General features: G+C 42.2%; 2 protein-coding genes across 2 annotated transcripts in view; one reads left to right on the top strand and one right to left on the bottom strand.

Annotated features, from left to right (window-relative positions):
• Window positions 1-564: 564 nt before the first annotated feature.
• On the bottom strand, window positions 565-11,034 carry STAP1 (signal transducing adaptor family member 1; the record flags this gene model as incomplete). Its single annotated transcript, XM_084263262.1, has 8 exons — window positions 565-675; window positions 1,512-1,581; window positions 2,213-2,341; window positions 2,925-3,082; window positions 3,951-4,007; window positions 7,787-7,900; window positions 8,560-8,631; window positions 10,897-11,034. 8 exons carry the CDS (start codon window positions 11,032-11,034, stop codon window positions 565-567), a joined length of 849 nt encoding a protein of 282 aa, XP_084119388.1.
• Window positions 11,035-12,729: 1,695 nt separating this feature from the next.
• Window positions 12,730-20,508, top strand: part of CENPC (centromere protein C) — a gene marked incomplete at its 3' end in the record, with an annotated part of 28,053 nt that continues 20,274 nt past the window's right edge. The window contains exons 1-8 of the mRNA XM_084263263.1: window positions 12,730-12,836; window positions 14,472-14,518; window positions 15,395-15,456; window positions 15,777-15,871; window positions 16,905-16,995; window positions 17,100-17,277; window positions 18,182-18,376; window positions 19,520-19,878. Coding sequence (XP_084119389.1) covers window positions 12,822-12,836; window positions 14,472-14,518; window positions 15,395-15,456; window positions 15,777-15,871; window positions 16,905-16,995; window positions 17,100-17,277; window positions 18,182-18,376; window positions 19,520-19,878 — 1,042 coding nt within the window. The 5' untranslated portion in view covers window positions 12,730-12,821. The remainder of the gene's footprint in view (window positions 12,837-14,471; window positions 14,519-15,394; window positions 15,457-15,776; window positions 15,872-16,904; window positions 16,996-17,099; window positions 17,278-18,181; window positions 18,377-19,519; window positions 19,879-20,508) is intronic.

Raw genomic sequence — 20,508 nt, forward strand, 5'->3', positions numbered from 1 at the left:
CTTTCAGAGAACCAGGAAGCCCTGGGTTAAGTTACCCAGATTTGTCTTTCATGCTTATTGTTCTGTATTGTTCCTCTCTGGCAGTGCTGAAAGCCCCAGCAGAGGTGAGGCATCCCTGCTGTCTCTGTGGGATGTCATAAATGGCACTGATACTCTTACAAGTGAATTGACAAGAAACGGAGTTCTTAACACTGAGAGTTTATTGCATGGTGAGCCAGTGACAGAATTGAGCCCACAAACACTTAGGTGCCTCGTTCCAATACAGATTTTTTCCATCACATTTTGCAGGGGCAATGCGTTCTCTCATTCCCGCTCTTGTCTTTCCTTTTTCCCCATTTAATCTTCTACGGGAATTTGGGTTATTCTCCCTCCCCAAATCTCAGGTTTCTCTGGGAGAAGCTGCATTGCATTCTTGGTTTAGAGCCAGTAGAGTTGCCCTAGAAATGGAGACAGTAGCTTGGGGAATACCTTTTGTGTATCTTCAGTAGCGCTGGGTTCCTGCGCTGCTGCTCCTGCCTCTCAGCAGGGCTGTTGCTGTGTGTGCCTTCGGCAGCCAGCTTGCTTTCAGAGCACTGGATCCTTCGCAGTGTGTGTCTGTAGGACAAATGGCTTCAGGTTCCCTTGGGTTTCAGTCACAAAGTAACTGACAACATCCTGAAGGCTTGGGAGTGTCACCTGTTTCACCAAAACAAAAGGAAAAAGCCCCCTCCAAATAAAACATGCTGTGTGTTGAGAATGCATCTTCAAAAACACGCCTGAGGGCTGGGCTCCATAGAACTGTTCCTCACCTTCTGTTCTTGGTTCTCAAACAACTAACCCCAGATTTGCATCCAGCATTTGGATGCAGTGAGGTCTAGGCCAGCCCTCTGTAGTCTGTGGTAATGTATTGACCCTTGAACACATAACTCCTTCCCTTCTATTAAATGAGTTAACCAACCAAAAGAGAGGTCACTTTCTGCACCGTTGTGCTCTTCAGTGACCACTGGTGCTCTTTCAGCAGCTGGGGTAACAGCAGATGCTTTTTCAAACCAATAGAATGTTTCTCAGGCCATGAGAAAGAAAAGTAGAAAACCTTTAAACCAAGTAACAGGGTCCATGCAGCCCTGCTTGCACTTCAACTAAGCTGGTTTTATTTCTCAAAGTTACACAGACCACATCTTTTAACTTCCTCTAGCTGCAATGAGAACTCAGTTATCAGTCTTCGTACTGAAGCCTGAGTTGGAAAAGAAATTATTAAGCAATCTTGGGTGTTCTGTGAGTTGCTTGACTTCATTTTTGTTAGAAGGTACTGATATGGTGGTTTTTCATACTTTTTCAGTCTTAAAAGTTAACTTGGACTTTGAGATTAAGTTAGTTGGACTAACAAGAGGAGTGAACTGTCCATATACTTAATTCTGACTCACAAATTATAGTTAGGAATATAGTTAGTTACTAGGGCTTTCCTGATTTGCTGTAAAGTGATACTTCTTACACTTGCTTAAGGATCTTCAGGAAGGGAATTGCTCACTTACCTGTCTTTCCAGTTGGATAATGTAACTTGTTCCGTTGGACATCACTTTGTAGTGCTTTAAGCAAGGGGCACTGAAAGAAAATGGAAGTTCATTTTGATACGCTGTCTGAAATTAAATACTTTTTGATGTATCATTTTCACGATTCAACTCCTTGGCATGGGCAATGGTTGTGCTTTGTAGTATCCCCCAGAGCTTACTGAAGGTGTGTGGCAGGGTTTGATTTTTTTCCTGTTTCAGAAACACCAGGAATTGCAAATATCATTCCTGCTGATTTGGATGCCTCTCGTTCTGAAGCTGGGCACAAGGTAAAGACAGCAATTCAGTTGAAATGGGAGGGGTGTGTTTTTTAGTCTAAATTACTGTTTGAATATATTAATGAATATAGTTACTGTTTGAATATATTAAGTTCTTTCATTTTTACAAAGGCTCGTTTCATTTTCATTCTGCATGATGATTTCTTAAACTGATTTACACTTCATGATAAACAGGGGACGCTCATTTATCCAAGGAAACAGGCCTTTGCTGGCTGACCTTTGTGGCTTGTTTAATCTAACTGGCTTTGGAGGCCTGCCCCAGCTGCCTCATTTGCCTTGCTCCAAACAACCTCAAAGCAACATGTCCACTCCAGCAATTAAAATCTCAGCTTTCAATACTGTGTGTACCAGTTAAGAATGGGATGATACATTGTGCAGTCAACCTACTCCAGCTTGTGCCGGACAGTGATTGCGTAGTTCTTGCTGTCACTACCAGGACGCAGGATCAAATTCCCACATGAAGGGTTCTTCTCTAACATCTCTGTGGCTTCTTGTCGAGATACTGCATAGAAGCACCTGCACAGAAGGGAGGAGAGAAACAGCATCGATGCCAGTTCCTCTAGCAAAGCTACACCAGTCTAAGCTGCGTGAAGAGACAGGGTCTTCTGGGCTAACACCTCTTCACAATGCTCAGCCTCATCCAGGGTAACTAGCCATGGCTGCCAAGAGGCATGATGTCTGAAGAACTCTTGCTGATTAGTAAATTGGGGACAGCAGTGCTTTGGCCACCTTCTTTCTGGACCCTTGGAAAGAATGTGAGAAAAGCAGCCTGGAGTTACCTTGATTTTCTCAATGGTAATAAGTATTTTTGCAGAAAGGCAGATCAATCAGTCTAACAGGTGGCTTTCTGAAGAGTTTTTTAGGCATAGCAATATACTGCACTCAGTGTTTTCCAAACAAAAGGCATTGTAGGAAAGCTGCAGGAGCAGTCTTTCCCTTCAGAAGTCTCTAGAAGGGCCTTAAGGTAGGTTTTGTTCATTGACATACAACCCGTGTACAACAGCTGAATTTTGAACCTCTGCATGGAAATAATGCTTTGAAAGAAGAAGGGTAGACTCTTTAGTCAGGTTGGGGTTTGCACAGTTCAATGAGAGCTTACGCTGGCATAGCAGTCTGTGTACTGCTGGGAGGGCTTTCTCTGTTCAAAGATGCACTGGAACAGTTAAGCACAATCCTTCTTTTCTTTTCCTTCTCTAGCACTTCATGCATTCTTGTAAGTTGCCCAGGTAGCAATGACTCATCTGCTGGAACTGACAGCTGAAAATGAACAGCATATTTGAAAAGAAAATGAAAGAGTGGACAACCACTGTGAGCAGTTGTTTCTGTGTGAGCATTGCAGCGAACATCTGAGGACAGCCACCACGCAGAACCTTTCTTGCCTGCTTGGTTTAAACTGTGTTGATAATCTGAAAGTTTTGGATTTGCCTCTGTTTTGAATAAAATCCTACATGTGTTTTTGGTAGAACAGTGAAATAAGGGTATCTGTGTCCTGATTTAGAATAAACGTGCATGGACAAAAGTGGGAATGATGTAAGAACCCACAATGATACTCTGCAGCTATATTGCAAAAGGCTGTGAAAATGTAATTTGACCTGTTTCAGCCATCCTCAGCTTTTCAAGTGATCCATTTAGGCCAGTGTAGCCATTTGTGAGCAAATGTCACTTACTTTCCCACTGGTCTTGCTATTTTCAAACTGCGTGTAGCTAAAAGAATAGCAGAATGAGATGCAAGGCTGAGGGGTTCTCTCACATGTGCAGTTTGGCCACTTCTTCAGTTGTGTCTTGATCCCATGCTACAGACACAGGGAGCTGCCTGTCTCAGAGCAGGCTCCCTTTTTCCCACCTGCAGGGGATATGCTAGAAGTCTTTTCTTTCTTGGGCAGCAGTGGATTTGGAACTATGTCTGACTAGGTAACATGTCAGAGTGTGTATTGCTGGTGAGCTGGGATTACATCAGCCTGAATCTTTATCTCTTCAGGGAAAAAAAAACCCAAACTACAAAAGCAACAGTTTAGTGTGTGCAAGCACCTTGGAAGCCAGACTTTGTGGCTGTGGAAAGGATGCATGAAGCCACAGCCCCGTTAGGCACTTTTGACATGAAGTGAGATATAAAACTCTTCCATACCATTGTTACGGTGAGAATAAAACCCTTCCATTCCTTCCCACATTCAAAGTCATCAACCTAAGAGAACAGAAAATAATGGTGTAAGAACAACTACAGCAACAAAAAAAAAGTATGGTATTTCATATGGAAGCCTCAAACAACTCTCACCCTTTTCAAGTCCCATGCTGGGAAAAGAGCTCCCTGCCAAGCTATATCACACCCTGCAAGCCGGTACTTCCCCAGTACTCCATGATCAATTAGTGGGAAAGAACAGAGGCAGGAAGGTAAAAAAATTGTATGCTCTGTTGGGAGTGGAAGGATAAGGGTATGTGGATCCAGGGAGAAGGCCATGCCAAAGAGGTTGGTGAGTCTCAAGTATTAAACCTTTTAGCTAGGCCCTGAGAACTACAGTCTGTATGGCTTCTGAACGGTGGGGTTGTCAGGTACTTTATCCCCTTCTTGGTTTTACAGGTGAGGTGGGCCTGTCAGTACCTGTGTGGTACTTCCTGGTTTCTCTTGTGCAGTTTCTTGTTCAATTCTTTGCTCGTTCTGTGATAGATGAGCCTTTGTTCAGTAAACCACATGTACCTTGAAACAGGTTGTAACATTCTGATTATTTATTTATTATTATTTATTTATTTATTATTTAGTATTTTTAAAAAATTGCTCCCCAATATGGGATTGTTGAAACTGTAGATTTGGAATTGAGTGGCAACACCACGGCACCCACAGAGTTCTGGCAGAGTTGAAAGAGTGAATGGAGAAATTAAGAAACAATTAACAAAGTTAAAATTGGAAACAGGGATGCTTTGGATTAGGCGTTTACCATTGGCTCTATTAAATATCTAAACACAGCCGAGAACTGATGTGGGTGTTTCTCCCTTTGAAATGTTATATGGAATGCCGTATGACATGAATAACCTGGGGAATCATCCGCGATTGGAGGATTCCCTAGTAGAAACTTATATAACACAGCTAATGGCAAGAAGAAAGGAGTTAATAAGAAAAGGAATATTGGCACAACGCCCCCAGCCCTTGGATATGGCAATTCACAAGATACAACCCGGTGACAAAGTCCTAATAAAGCCTTGGAAAGAAACTTCTTTAACACCTCAATGAGAGGGACCTTTTCTTGTCTTATTTACAACAGCTACAGCCATTAGGACTGAACGCCCCAGGAACCACCCTGGAAGGTTACCAATTACCCTGGAAGTCTCATAATGACCCTAAAGAGATCTTAAACACCGATGTTCTTATACAGATAAGTGACAAAGCAGAAACTTGTAACTATAAGTGTGTAAAAACTTTACAGTTAAGTGTGGAGTCAAATATTGTAATTGTTATCCTTTTGTGTGTTTTATTTGTAAAATCTGCCAAGGACGGTGGTGGTCTCCCTGTTAGGAAGGAAACCCTCCTAGGGGAATTTATGGAAATAATTACACACAAAAATTGAAACAGACACAAGAAATATTTGGGTATAAAACGGCTTAAGGGGAAATTGAAAAATGGTCACCACAATGGTGGAAGATATATAGGTCACCAGAATATTATTGTTTCCACCCAAACGAGCCAGTTCCTCTTTTAATAACTATTGTCCAGGTGTGTTGCCGGAGAGACCTAAGTAGAGTATGGTGCAGCTCCCCAGAAGTAAAATGAGTAACGGGGAGAAATTGAAACAAAGGTGCGCTAAGAGAAAAATCTCAGAGCCTCCTGAAGAATATCCCTGCTGCCGAGAAGATGGAACACCCTGTGACTCGAAGCAGCCGAGCCGACGGGCGAGGCAGAGGTGTAAAAACTGTGGAGGATGGAACCCCGAGACCAGAGTAATGCGCAAGCCTCGGAGGAGCTGCCCCAATGCTAACCCCGGCTGAACACTGTCTCAAGAACACACCTACCCAGGAAAAGAAAAAGGGGGGCCAGAGGGCAATAAATGGGACCAAGTAAAACCTTGTAGGGAACTGAGACACTGCCACCCATCTTGGCTGACTATTTTGACTGTTGTATGTCTCTGGGGACTTTGCGTAGCCTTGGGAGAAGTGTGTTGTATTTATGCAGATCATACTGGCGGTGTTAGAGATACCATGGCCAAACTTAGAGAAAGATTGGAAAAGAGACGGGGAGAAAGAGAATCTCAACAATGCTGGTATGAATCGTGGTTTAACTATTCCCCCGGTTGACTACCTTGTTGTCTATAATAGCTGGACCGGTAATTTTAATTAACATTTGGCCTTTACATTTTTAATAAATTAATAGAAGCAACACATCTTATGTTAGTATGAGTTAAATATGGGCCTCTAAACAATGATGAAAAGTTGAAACACTTACACTAAGCCACCGAGAATTACAACGGTTTACTGAACAAAATGGTGATAAAAAGAAAAAAGGGGGGATGGTGATAGATGAGCCTTTGTTCAGTAAACCGCATGTACCTTGAAACAGGTTGTAACATTCTGATTTTATAAGAATGATTGTGTAACGTATATTGTAAATTGCTAACGAAGCATAGAATTGAGTTATAGGTAACTTAGAAGTGGAAACCATAGAAATCAAGTAGCCAATGAATGAGCTTACTGTTAAAGATGACCAAATATGGGAGAGGGGTCAACTAAGGGACAAGTGAGGAAGAGGAGCAACTTCTTCCCATCGACTACCAGGAGGTAGAAGACGACCCCCTAACAACAACTGGCGCATGTACAGAAGAAGCCTCAGTGAAACAATCGGGACCCGGAACTAAATGACTATAAAAACCTAAATTCGGACAGGGACCGTGCGCGCCATTGGTAGAGCTGAGACTCTCCGGCCGCCCAGCGCTGCCCAAGCTTATTTGCCGCCTGCTCAATTAATAAAAATAAGTTTGTAACTGAGTTAACTGTTTTCCGACTGGTGATTGGGAAACACACAATTACAGTTCCACATCCCCTGGTACTAAAGAAAAACTGCTAATGCTGTGATGGGACTTCCCTGGTGTTGGGTTCTTTCACCCTGCCTCCCTCTCCGGCTGCCTTTTGGTGCTGCCTGCTTGCAGGCTGTACACACGGACATCACGAAGAGGCAGTTCTACTCCCACACCAAACCAGAGCTCTGGGTATCTGTGGGAGATGGAGTAAAGTACCGTGTAGCTTACTGTAAGGTACTGGAAATATTCCTTAACAATCACCAACAGAACCGGGCCCCCTCTTTTTTCCTCTGCCTAACCGAACCTCCAAGGACCTATTCAACGAGCCACACAAAAGGTATCAGGAGAGACATCAGGAGCCATTCGCACATCAGGAAGAGCATTCAACTATTAGGAGAAACATCAGGAAAGCCATTCACACATGGGACATTCTGTCATCCACCCTGAAGCATTGGCGATACAAAGGATGGCCACAAAAAGGGAGCATTCTGCCACGGAAAAGGACCAGGGAAGCAACGGAGAATGAAGACGTTGAGGGACAAAGGAGGGCACACTCTCCCCCTCCACTGGACCCGGAGACACTGGAGAATACTCTGTCATCGGTCGGAATGCCGTAGCCTCATGGTGGTAGATGTAACCCTCCCCCACCCTCTCTCCCCCTCTCTCTCTCCCTCTCTCTCTCTTTTCCACCCTTTCCTCTTTCTTCCCCCCCTCCCCTGCATGTTTGTTGTGGGCCAAATAATGTAACTTCAACCTTGATTCCGTTTGGAGTCTTAATTCTGTTCTCCGAGAACTGCGAAGAACTGTCACGATAAAACACCTGATAACTGGACGTCACTCAATGGTTAAACCCAGCTGCCCTCAGCCACCCAGAGCGATCTGAGGTTCGGCTGGAGTGCAACTAAGTCTTGTCCAGGTTGTGGATCGTGACACTTACAAATTACAACTTTCCTCCTCTTACCTTCAGTTGTAGTTCGCCGTTTGACAGCATCAGGACGAACCGTGCAGAGCCGTTTTCATCTGGGTAAACATCGGTTGCTGAGGTCAAAGCTGATATATCTGATTTCTGAGAGTACTAAGGAGGAGGGGAAAGATAAAAAGCACAAACTGTAATTTTCACAAAAAAAATCTATTTGCTCTCCAAAGGAATATGTTTAGAAGAAAATAAATTGAAACGTTATTGTTAGCTAGAGCTTGGATTAACTGACAGATCTGCCAAAACTGTCCCCCTGCTTCCAGAAGCTGTTCTCACCAACAGTGTACCTTCTGGATTTTTTCCATCCTAATCTTCATAATCTCAACAAGATTAAGTGCATGAAACCTCCCTTTGCTTTGTGACTTGAACTAAACCCTCAGTCAGAGTACACCATATATCAAGAGCTTTCTCCTCAGCTGTGTAAAGGGAAGTTATGTTATACACCAGAATAATTCTGCACTTGTGGACAGCTGAGGAAAAAGCATTCAGTCCAAGTTATAGAGCAATGTGTAGATGTTTGTACCTCAGGCGCCAAAAAAAATACTCCTCCTTTGTTTTAATGAGGAAAAATAATATGCTATAGTTGGTTTCACTCTGACTTTTTTTAATCTCACCCTTTCTGTTACAATGTTCAGTACTGTATTTCTGGACTATGCAGATGAGAGAGGAAAGGGTGGCAACAGGTCTCCGGATTACTTGAGGGAAATAACAGATGCACTTAATCAGATGGGTAGTTACAAAGATAGCACATTACTCACCATTGGGGCCTTCTTATCATCATAAAAGAAGAGCATAGTTCCTCTGAGCTCTGTCCAATACACGCGAAATTTCTGTTGGGAAGGAGGAAGTGTCAGTTTGTGAAGGCGATCCTTTCAATTCCCACAAAATAATGAAAGTGAAAGAACTGCTAAGATAAAAGTGTCTTTGTCATATGTCCGCAGTGTTTTAAAGATTGTTAATGAGCAAGTATGTATTTTTCAGGCAGCTGATTTTTTTAATAAAAGTTCAGTAAATAATAATTCTTTATAGGCAAAAAGATGCATAGGCTCTAGGCTTCGCCTTCTAGTATCATAATTCAGAATGGAGCTAGAAAAGTTTATTTTGCCGAATTTAAATGTTTTAAACATTTGTCAACAATTTGTCCAACAATTTAAATGGGCAACATAATGGTTAAAATATATTTTAAATGCCATTTTAATATTTTGCTATCCCTAAAATGCATGCAAGTGTGAGGTGAGTCAAAACTTCAGACTTCTGATAACCATTCTCTTGAAGTGTCTATTTGCATTGAATTTTGACCCTGCCAATTTACTTGCTACAGGGAGAAGATGAGGGAGCTTGATGGTAGTCTGACCTATTATTAACTGGGCTTCTTGCATTTGAAGTGGTATTTCAGATACTTTGTGTAGTAACATTCATAAATCAACACCATGCCAAGGTGAATACGATTGGCTGACTCTTTAACTGTTCCTAAGGCAGTCATGCCAGAGTGATGGGAAAGGGTTTTCTGCTTTCATGTGCCTGATACCCTGAGAGCTAGTGCTGTTATGGGACACTGAACTGGGAAGGCAACTTCTGTTAAACAAAAACTCTGTCCTAGCTTTCAGTTTACATACCTGTTTTGTGTGTGGTGTTTGGGCTTGGAGTTTTTTCGTTGGTTTTTTGAGGTGGGGGTTAAAACTCCGTCACAAAATAAATGAGTCACAAATTAGGGTGAGTATCCTGAAGCTGATGCTTGCTTTTTTACCCATCTAGCTCCTAACTAGGCTTTCTGGTGGTTTATGTCAAATAACACTCAGCCTCCAGACCTCAACCTCTGAGCACTGCAGTGTTAATGTAAATGTCCTCATTGAACGGTCTGTCCCTGTCAGGTTAATGAAGGCTGAGAGTCCTTGCTGCAGTATGAGGCTGGATATCTCCAGAAATTGTTGAACCTATGAAAACCATTTCTGCCCTATGAAAACGCAGTAATAGTAGTGGCCCAGGAGCACTTGTTAGTGTTTCACAGCCACAAATATACTTTTCTTTTGGGCACCTGGTCTTTCCAAAAGTGTAACACACCTCATCAGTCCCACAAAAGTCTCTTCCACTTGGTTGCATGTTAATGCTCTGCCCTGTAAGTTTTGTTATTCCAATATGGTAGTTTCAAAAGGAGGCAATTCTTCAGCAGGGGAAAAAATGGGGTTTTCTTAACAGGATGTAATTAAAGGAATATAACAGGGACCTTTATTAAATCTGCAGCTGTTCTCCTGCTCAGTACAACAAAGCAATGTGTTGAATACCTTCTAGTGCTTACTAGAAGAATTAGTAATAAGATTATTAGTCTAGTTTTTGTTTCTTGGAGTTCCTGTTTTCTGTGGTACCTGTTTGTTCCTGTGTTTGAACCACCACACTATTTTGGTCTTTTGATTATATCTACCTTTATCGCTACATGACTCTCATTTTCCCTACTCTATTTCTGCATCTACAGGGGTGGGAGTGTAAGTAGGGTAAAAACTACTTCGTAACCTTGAGTGCAGGGACTGTCATTATTAAGCACTAAAAAAAGGGCAATTGGCTTAATTAGGGACATGCTCTGAATATAGCATATAGGCATTTACAGATTTGCATCTTATTATCTATTTTCCCAGTTAGCCCACAGATCTTACATCATCAGCCCTTACTAACAAGAAGATGTAGAGAATCTCACTTATAATCCAAGTGGCATGTCACTGAAGACTTTAGGATGGATACTGTTCTTCAGTAAGTAGATGTGTCAGAGCATTATAACCATGTCAAACCTTGCTCTTGGTATTCAAAATGCTGTATTAGCTTTTTGCCATAGCGGTAGCTACAAAATCAGTCAAGCTCAATCCATGTTTCAGTAGGTAACAGTAAATTAGAATGGGATCCCAGAGATATTGATGGTTACCTTATTTTACTTCCTCCCCACCCCCAAGTAAAACAAACAGGAATAACTAGATAGTATTATTTCAGTGCAACTGTTTGTGTCTGTGCTGAGAAACGTTCCCCGCCCCCCCAGATCTACAGCTCCTGGCAATATGTTTTTGAAGAAATACTGCAGCACATCCACCTCCCAGGACTACATGCCTTACCTGGCATCTTGACTGCCGGACAGACAGGTAACCTTGGAAGTACAAAGGCAGACCAGTGATCCTCTGTCTCTCATGGAAGATTCGCCGAGGGGCTGGCTGAGGAGTTTCCTCAGGCTGTTCCCTAATGCCTCTCAGCATCCTTTGGATATCTCAGTGGGATAGCTGGAAATCGTCTGTTGCTGTGCTCTTTTTTTGCACAGACACCCCCTCCCTGCTCCTGTTGTCCTCAGTCTGCTCTGTATCAGCCTCAGCCAGAGAACTTGCCTTGGGGTGGGGGGGGAAGCTGCACTTCAAAGAGGAAGTCTCCGTATTTGCTTTTAGGTCAGCACACGCCACCAACTCTTTGCTTGAGATATAATCATGAGAGGAACTAGACTGAATGATTAGAAGGATCTCTTCCTTTAGAGTGTGCTCCTTGGGTTTGCTCAAGGAAAGATAATGAAGTGATGAGCATGCTGGTGCATCATCACTGCGGTGGGTCTCACCTGGAAGTCATGGTGGAAAATCCTTTTTATGGCTTGCAGCACTGGGCTTTTTACCAGATACTGCCGGGGAGAGGACTGCTCTTGGTGGCTTCTGAAATACTAATTAAACTTTTGCTTGGGGAGTGTGGATTAATTTTGAGACTATCAGAGTTGAACTTTATTTAGGTAGTGGCTAGGGAGAGTACAGGACACTAAAAGTAATATTGGAAATAAATCTACCTATGTTGTTTATAACTAGCAAGGATGAATCAACTTCATAATGTGCATGTAGGGAGGAGACTTTAATTGGTGAAGAGCTAATATACCAAAGCCTTTACAGTGAAGGGAATTGGTAGTTCAAGAATGAAATGTTGGTTGTGACGAAACAAGGAGTAAAATTTCCACCAATTTCCTAGAACTGTGATGTTTAACTTCATTTCTGACCCTCCCCTTAGTAGTTGGAACAGGGATGACAAAGCTTACATTTCAATGCTGGTTGCTACTAAATGTAAAGCACTTTTTTTTTTTTTTTTTTAAAATTTTAAAATGGCTTTTTTTTTTACTGAACATCTCCACGGCCTTTCTGCTGCTCAGCTGTGCCAAGGTGCAACGTGAGTATGTAATTAGCTGGTAAGGTGATCTATAGTAGACCAGTTAGCTGCCAACCAATCCTAGCGCTAAAGGGGTTTATGGGTGAGAGTAAATTCTCCACGTCTCCTCCAGACATGGGTACATGCTCTCAGATTTTCACTAGATTGCAGACTTGTGTACACGTTGCCTATGGGCTGTGTTTAACCGGCAGAGTTTAATTTTACTGCTGAATGTTGCAAAAAAGCTAATGAACACTGAATGGCTGACAGTGACGAGCCAACACTTTCACTCCACTGCTTGTGTGCGGTAAAAAGCACCCTGCAGAACTCTGTCCTCCGGGTGTCTTCTGCAGACACTGCAAGGGCTGTGGCCTCACGCTCTCACGCAGCCGGGTTTGCTCAGGAGTTGGGTTCTTCACTGACGTTTTAAAGAAAAACTGGCAACCCCCTGTGGCGCCTGTAGGTGCTTCGTAGTCTCCAGCGAGCCGAGGCTTGGAACCGGCTTGCCCCACACGTGGAAAGAAGGGGTACCGCCGCCTCTTCTCAGAGAAGAAAAGCGGCTCCGAAGCGGCGACGGGCCCAGGCAGCGAGGACGACATCTCGCTACTGCGCAGGCGCAATAACTTTCGGCGGCGGGGTGCGAGCGGCAAAGCGATCGCCCGCTTTGGCGCGCGGCAGCGGCTGACCAATGGGGAGAGGGCGCGGTTGGCGCCCTGCTCTTGGCGGTACGCACGCGCAGAGGGAGGGCGCCCGAGGTTTGAAAGGGACGTGAAGTGGCGCGGGAGGAGAGGACGGCCTGGGAGTGGTGGCGGTGGCCGCCGCCGCTTGGCCGGTTCCCGCGGCAGGGCTGCCTGCGTTTCGGCGGCCCAGGATGGCGGGCGACTTGGTGAGAGCGAGCGGGAAAAGCGGCGGGAGGGAGGGGAAGGGGTGTGTTGGGACAGCGGACATTCCCTTCCGAAACAGTCGGGGCCCTGCCTTCTTTCTCCTCGCGGCGCTCCTGACGGGCAGGCGGGCGGGCTGGTGGGCCGTCCTTCCGCCCAGGCGGCGCGGTGAGGCGGCGGGCGTCCTCTCTTCCCTCTGGGGAGAGCGGTGCTGGAGTTAAAGTTCTACCCTCCCTCGGGCTGCTGGCAGAAGCACTCAGGCTCTGAGGGCTCGTCCGTGGTAGCCCCGTTTGCAGGAGGCTGCCAGCCGCCGAGCCGGGCGCTCATCTCTCGAGATCTTCCTTTGGCGGGTTGGTGCGGGAAGGAACAAGGGCTCTGGAACGCATCTCCCTCCTCCCGACCTCTGTCAGTGTGGCGTCAGTTTTAAAAGCTCTTTATGTGTGGCGGGGTATTAACACAGCAATAAATACACTGTTAAAAGCTCTTTGGGGTCGGCTGTAGTTTTCCCATTTTCATATATGGAGGGTTGCCTGCCAGTTGATCGATTTGCGCTCTGCTGCAAGGGGATGAAGTTTTGAGCTTGAGTGATTTGCTGTAGAGGATGGTTCTGCGCTGTTTCTGAGGCGATGACTTTGGGTCGCTCGTTTCTTCTATGACCTAGAGTTGTTTTCTGGCGTTTTAAGCTGATGTTTAAAATTTGCAGTGGAATAAAAACCAACACTTTTTTGGTAATATCTAAAGAGGAATCACAAAGAAGTGTAAGGTAATGTCAGTATGTCAAACTTAAGAAAAACGTTCTGAATTCTGTTTTGTAAAGATTAGAGAATCTTTGCACTGCACATCACTCTCACACTGAAGAAGAGGTCATCACTGTTTTTCAGTTAAATGTTTAGGATTTTTTGAGATGTTTTTGAGACAGTATCCTGCTCATTTATCTTTGCCCTTTCTTCTTGTTTTTATCTTCTACTCTTTCCCTCAGTAGGCTTTATTTCACTTGCAGATGTAGAAAGTAATGCTTATCCTATACTGATGTTTGAATTATTACTACTTTAGTTGTGGTAATAGATGACTGGAATCATGTCTGCTGTTAGAATGACTTTGATTATACTCGGGGTTCAAGTATGTGAAGAAGTGACTGGAGCAAATCAAGACTTTAGCTTAACCACAGAACAGCTGATACTCTCATACTGCCTGTCAGTGAGGCCTTGCCTGTGATGAGCATGGGGTGAGAATCTCCATGTGCACAGCTCTCACAGAGCAGCAGGTGTGTTGTAAGGTTATGTCCTATCTTTCTCTGTGGGATAGTTAATTCCTTTTCCTTACTTAAAAGTTTGTTTCTGTAGTCATCACAAAAATTTTAAGTCCTCAGATCTTTGGGATTTCTGTCATGTGACTTTCGCTGACTTCAAATGCAAACGGTGCTTGATGGTTCTTGAGGAAAGCTGAAATTCTGACAGTTATTACAGGGGTTGTAAGCTGCTGTGGGGTACTGAGAATAAGGTTGCAGTAGATCCCACTAGTTTCAGATGGGTTGAGATTCCTTGAATCTTACTATTTGAGGAACAGGAGGTTAAAAGCTTACTTGTTTTTCTGTTGAGTGTCACCATCTCCAGTAAAAATTGATTCTTATTTCTTCACAGAATATTTTTAAAAAAGACTACAGAGCAAGATTCTGCCATGGAGGAGGGTAATTTACACTTACAATTTTATTCTTTGATATGATTGTTTGGAAAGTTTAATTTGTTTTTGTTTGAGAGCTTAATGTCAGTACTGTTGGATGCATTTTACTAAACTGATCATATGATGTTTCCCATATGATGTGAGCTTTTTGTTACTGGAATCCATTTTTTAGGCATGCATTTTATGAGCTTACTGAATCTACCAAATTACTTGTTTTTAAAGTCATATAATCATTATGGGAGAAAAATCCCGGGGCTTTTCTCTTGTAACTTTGGTTTTGATCAACGTGATCTGGCTAGTGGATCACATGTGCCATTTTCGTTTGTCCTGGTGAGGTTTGAAATAGTAATCCATGCAGCCTGGCTCTTCACTTGATACCTCAAGCCAATTGTTGCTGCTGAAACTTTTTTTAGAAGTATGGGATAACTGTGGATAAGTGGTGAAAAGAGAAGCAGAGGGGCATTCCTTGTAGATGTGCATCCTACACCATTTATTTATGGGTCTAGTCAGACTGGATTGCTGTGCAGGCAAAATTACTCGAGAACTGGGGTTTTTTAATTGTTTCAAGCAAGAAACTTACTAATCCTGGAACTCTTTTACCTGAGAGCTGTTGCAGGTGCTTTTATGTTTTCTTTAATGTAGAGACATTTCTTCATTCTCATCATATTCTGTACCTTGGGCTTTATCTCCTTACCCTTATTTAGACAAAGTTTCTTTGCAGATAACTTGTGTGTCGTAATGATAGGTAAAATATATAAAAGTCGGAACTAGTGGGAAATAATAATCTAAAATGTTAAGAACATTACACTTTTTATATTGCTGGGATGGGAATGTTTAGTATTTTTGATGGAATTTTTTTTTCTTTTTCCCCTCTTCTTTCTAGAAATGAGATTGCTGTGCAGCCAGGTCAAAACGTACTGAAACTCATACATGATTGTTTTGAAAGTAAGCTTCTATGTGGTGTTTTACTTATTTTGCTGGGTAAAAAAAAAAATCTATTCCTTGTTTTATATTTAATGATAAATAAAGAGAAATAAAAAATAAAATGGATAAAAATGAAGTCTTTCTCACGGTCCTTAGAAGTACCCCCTTCCCAGCCTCTTAAAACTCTGTCTTAAGTGTCTTATGAAGGTAATCTTTTTCCTGAGAAGCTGATTTCTTTCTTGTTTAGATCTATGCAACCTTAACGAGTCTTAGCAACATGTTAAAATAAATGAAACCTGGACAGTTCCAAGAATCTCTTATACACAGATTTTTCTTTATAGATTGTGACACTGATCCTATAGTAAGGTCTCCAAATGCAACCCCCTGTGCAACCCCTGTTAAAAATAAGAACAGGACTTCAATACAGAGGCAGAGGGTGAGTAACGTATAGCGTATCACAACACAGCATTGGCCTACAAGTTCAGTTTTGCAGGATTGGGTTGTGTGGGAGTGTTTGAATGAATAAGCTCCATACACGTTAGTATATAGGCTATCACTTAACCTTCTATAGTAGTTGTTAGGAATGTTTGTTTCTTAGTTGTTTGTGCTCTAATTGTAAATACTCTTTTATTTATTTACTTTTTTATTGATAATGAAAGTTTTTTCAGCTGTTTGCCCAGGATTTGTTAAATTTCTTGGGCTGAAGCATGCTGCCTTATAAGTAGTGGGTATGGCTGTCTTTGACTCCACTGGGGTTGGTTTCGGTCATTTTGCCAGATACATGGACATTGTCCTTAGCTGTCTGATGGATAGTAAAATTGAAAGATGATTCTTGCATAAAAGCACCTTCTTAACTCTTGGCAGACTGTTACCTGTACAATTACTTTGCATATCTGTAACTTGAAGAGTAGGAACAAGTTGAAGGACTTGTTAACACGTTGAGAGAATTATAACAATAATCCAGTTTATATATTTAGTTCTAATATTTCAATTCTAGTAGTTCTTGTAAAAATAGGATATTCTACTGATGGCAGTGTTGAGAACAGTTATCCTTTATAATGGTGTTTGTTTACTTCAGTCTGGTGTTAAGATTCTGTGTGAACTCAAAAGTAATTTTTGCAAAACTGCAGTCTGACTTAATAAAGGTGGATTAAATTGTTTAAATTAGTTAATTCTAATGAAAACAGTAAATTGCTTGCCTGTGGCCTAGCAGGATGTCTGTTCAAAGTTGCAAATTGATTTTTACTGTACATGCTGCTTTACCTGTTGCTTGAAATTTAGTTATTTTTAGAAAGTCATACATGGTTAAGAAATTGAACTGTTGAATTAAAATAGAACTGTGCTTCAAACGAGTAAGAATTAAGGGAAGGAAATTATATTGTGTTCTGTAGAAATTTATATTCCTGTCAAAATAATGTTGCTTTATCAAATATTTAATTTGTCTCATTATTTGTTATTGACTATGATAGCCAGAGGCAGTGTTAACTAACTCTGTGAAAAATGCCTGTAATTCTGCAAAGTCCTTGCCTTGGTCACCAGTAGAACCAGTCAGCAGCAGAGGTTAGTAGCACTATTGTTGAATTAAGGGGGTTTTGGGTAACTATTTTTTGGGATTTTGTAAGGTTTTGAGTAGAAGAATTAAACATGTTCTATATATGTGGCAGGATGGTCACATGAATCACCCCTGAGGCATGCTAAACATTGTTGCATTGCTGAATCTAAAGAAACACAATCTCCTGTGCCTGAAGGAGAAAGAAGTAATATATTAGAAAATGCTGAAGTACTACGCGTAAGTCCTTCCATGTTTTCAGACCCTGAGGATGGATCACCTCATCTTTTGGAGTAAGTAAAAAGTTCTCTTGTACATACATAAGTAGACCTAAATGCCCTCCGTGCCCTCCCTTAGGGTAAATGGAAATAGTGGTTCCAATCATTTATAAGTTTGGATTGTGAACCCATAAAATATAATTCCAAGCTTTATAGAAATTTTCCGTATTTGGATTTAGGAAGGGAAGAATTGTTTATTAAATATTCTTGTGAAAATGGCTAATTCCTGAAAGTGGAGTACCAAAGTGCAGGAAGCCTGTCAGAATAGATTTGAACTCCTTTTTCACAGGAAAGTGCCACAAATTATCAGCTTCTCAGGTAGTCTGGACTTTTTCAGTGAATCCTATTGACAGTGTTGACTGTAAAAGTTAACAAAAAAATGGTAAAGCAGAGATGAGCAGTCACCGCTCCTCTTGCTCTGAATATACAAATGTTTTATACAAAGTAGAACAACTTCAGTTGAGATCATTATCTCCTCTTCAGAAAATTTGAAGCCCAGGTGCAACAGTGGCCAGTGGTCACAGTTCTGCTTTCCTGGAGGTCTGAATCTCTGGAGTAGGTCGTAGAGGGACTGACCGCGATTCCATTGACTCCCATTGATGGAGTGAGATTGGGAAGAGTCTGCACTCTGGGCCTAGGAAACCTGACAATTTTTGGAGCACATGCTCCTAAAATTAGGAATTTGTCTTGCTTAGCAGCTCTCACTTTGATCAAGAGTGACAAGCTGACCCTCATTGTTTTGGACACTGGTTACTGTGCTGGGAAGTTGTACTGCTGATCTATGTTCCAGCAGATTACTGAGTGGAAGCTCATTCGTAAGAAGTCAGACACTATCAGCAGGAGAAAATGAGAGCATCAGCACTTTAATGTGTACTCAGGATTTACAACATTGTACTTTAATGCTCTTTCTCACACATAGATCACAGTTTGATGACCAAAATGGAGTGAATAGCCACATGGAAGTTGAAAATTTGGAAAGACCCCAGGCTGGGAGAGATGAGGAGGTTGGTCTCAGGCAAGGAACAGAATGTCGTGCTGCATCTTCTGTATGGAAAAAGAAGGTTGTCTGTTCGTTCATCTTAGAAGCTGCATCGTCAAGAACACCTGGAAAAAGGTTTGTTTTGAGGCTTAATATGGAGTATGATTTCCTTGTAAAGTAACCCAGTCCAGAGTGCTGGAGCAACATGCTTTTACTTACAAACATGGGACAGTCCGACATTGCTGAAAAATGCCACTTGAGAAAGGGTTTGAATAGTTACTTCAAAATTTTGTGCTGTTAGTTTTTAGCAGTGCTGTTGCCTTTGTCTGCCAGTAAAATAGTGTGTAGCTGTTGAATAGTGTTTCACATTAAACCTGAGGTGTTTTGAAAGGTAGGTTGGAGGATTCAGGAGAACCTTATGAAGTTAGCAGTGATCAAGCAGTCTTTTTCAGAGTTAACCTGGGTGGTTAGATAGGAAGTTGACTGTCCAGCATCTGAGTAATAAGGAGGTGTGAATATGAGGCCAAGGAGAAACAGGCCTTGTGTTCTTTTTGGAAGCTAAAGGGCAATGAATGATGGAATTCAGCTTTTCAGAGGAATGTCCCGTGGTGTTCTAGAGTCACCACTGGATTTGCAAAATTGAAAGTCAATGTCATGGTTTTGCCCCAGCTGAGAGCCGAGCACCATGCAGTTGCCTGCTCTTTAAAGGAAAAGGGAGGAAGTTGGGGGAGGTGGGGGAGGGAAAGGAAGGGAAAGGGAAAAATAAACCAAAACCCTGAAGGTTGGGATAGGGGTAGTTTACTGGAGTGGCAGATAGAAAAATATAACAATGATAACAGGACTTCAGAGCAAAAAATACATGAAACTGGTGATACACAATCCAGTTTCTCACTGAACCACACAGCTCAGGCCCTGCAGCCTGGAACCAGACCGTCCCAAAAACCGCGTGTCCTGGAGCCACCTGCTCCTCCTCCCCCCAGTCCCCCTTCATGCTGAGCATGACATAACTGGCATGGAATACCCCCTTTGGCCAGTTCAGGTCACCTGTCCTGGCTGCGTCCCCTCCTTTCTCATTAGTAGGGAAATATGAAGAACTGAAAAAGTCCTTGATTGCTTGGCAACAACTAGAAACGTCAGTGTGCTATCAGCACTGCTCTCATCCTAACTCCCAAAGCATTCCATCCACTTTTAGAAATTAACTCCATCCTAGCTGAAACCAGGACAGTCAATTTTTTTCTCTCCAAAGTGATGTGTCTGCTTTGTCCTTCCTCTCTTTAGGTGCTCAGCCTCAATATCACCACCATCACCACCACCTCTGAAAGATCAAGATACAGAATCAGAAAGTGAATTTGAATATTTAATTGACGAATCACGTGGCACATCTTTTAATTCTCGGTTTTCAATGTCCTCTAAGAACAAAAACCAAAAAAAAGATGGCCATGCAACTCCTGTTTCTAAATCCCAGCCCTCTGAAAGGGACAATACGGAGAGTATCAAAGGCAAGAACAGACAAGTACAGTTTGAAGCACTTACTAAACAGAAAATAGATGATATGGGTGTCGGAGTACATGACGGAACATCAAAATCAGATCCACTCTCTAACAGGAAAAGCAAGGTTTCCAAGTCTGAAAGTAAAAGTAAGTTATTCAACAGGTCTTCTAACTGCTTCCAGGTCATATTGCTGGATTTTTTTGTAGTGGTTTATTGGGAAACAAGGATAAAGCAGATAAGACATCAATGTATCCCTAATTGATGTTTCATTTGTGCAATTAGGTGGGATTGTATATAAAGCAGAGAGACAGAATGTCTTCACTTTCTCCCTCCCTGTACCCCCAGCCTTTCTTGCTAGGACATTACAAATTAAGTTAGCAATGTTGCCTTAAGAGCAGACAGAGAAGGTAGGTACCAACAAGCTTTTGTTCCTGTCTCTGTAGAGAGGAAGTTAAAATACGTGCTTTGAACTGGAGAGGATTGTTTTTTAGGAATAATTTGAGAAGGGTTTTGTAGTAGGAAGCACTCAAAACTGTAAAGCAGGTTGAGCGAAACACTTTTGCCCTTTTTTCTGCTTGGTAATAAACCAGAAGTACCGGTTTGAATTTTTCCATACTCAGTTCAGACAAAGCCACCTTTCAGCCATCAGGGGAAAATCTGGTTTTGTGGCACTTTTTTTTTGTTTGTGTGTTTTCCATGGGTTTTTTTTATGCATTGAGATGTCAACTTATATCTTCAAGTTTAATGGGAAGATATTAATGCTTTCTGTATTTATA

Source organism: Gallinula chloropus (assembly GCF_964237585.1).
Source record: "Gallinula chloropus genome assembly, chromosome: 4".
Taxonomy (NCBI): Eukaryota; Metazoa; Chordata; class Aves; order Gruiformes; family Rallidae; genus Gallinula; species Gallinula chloropus.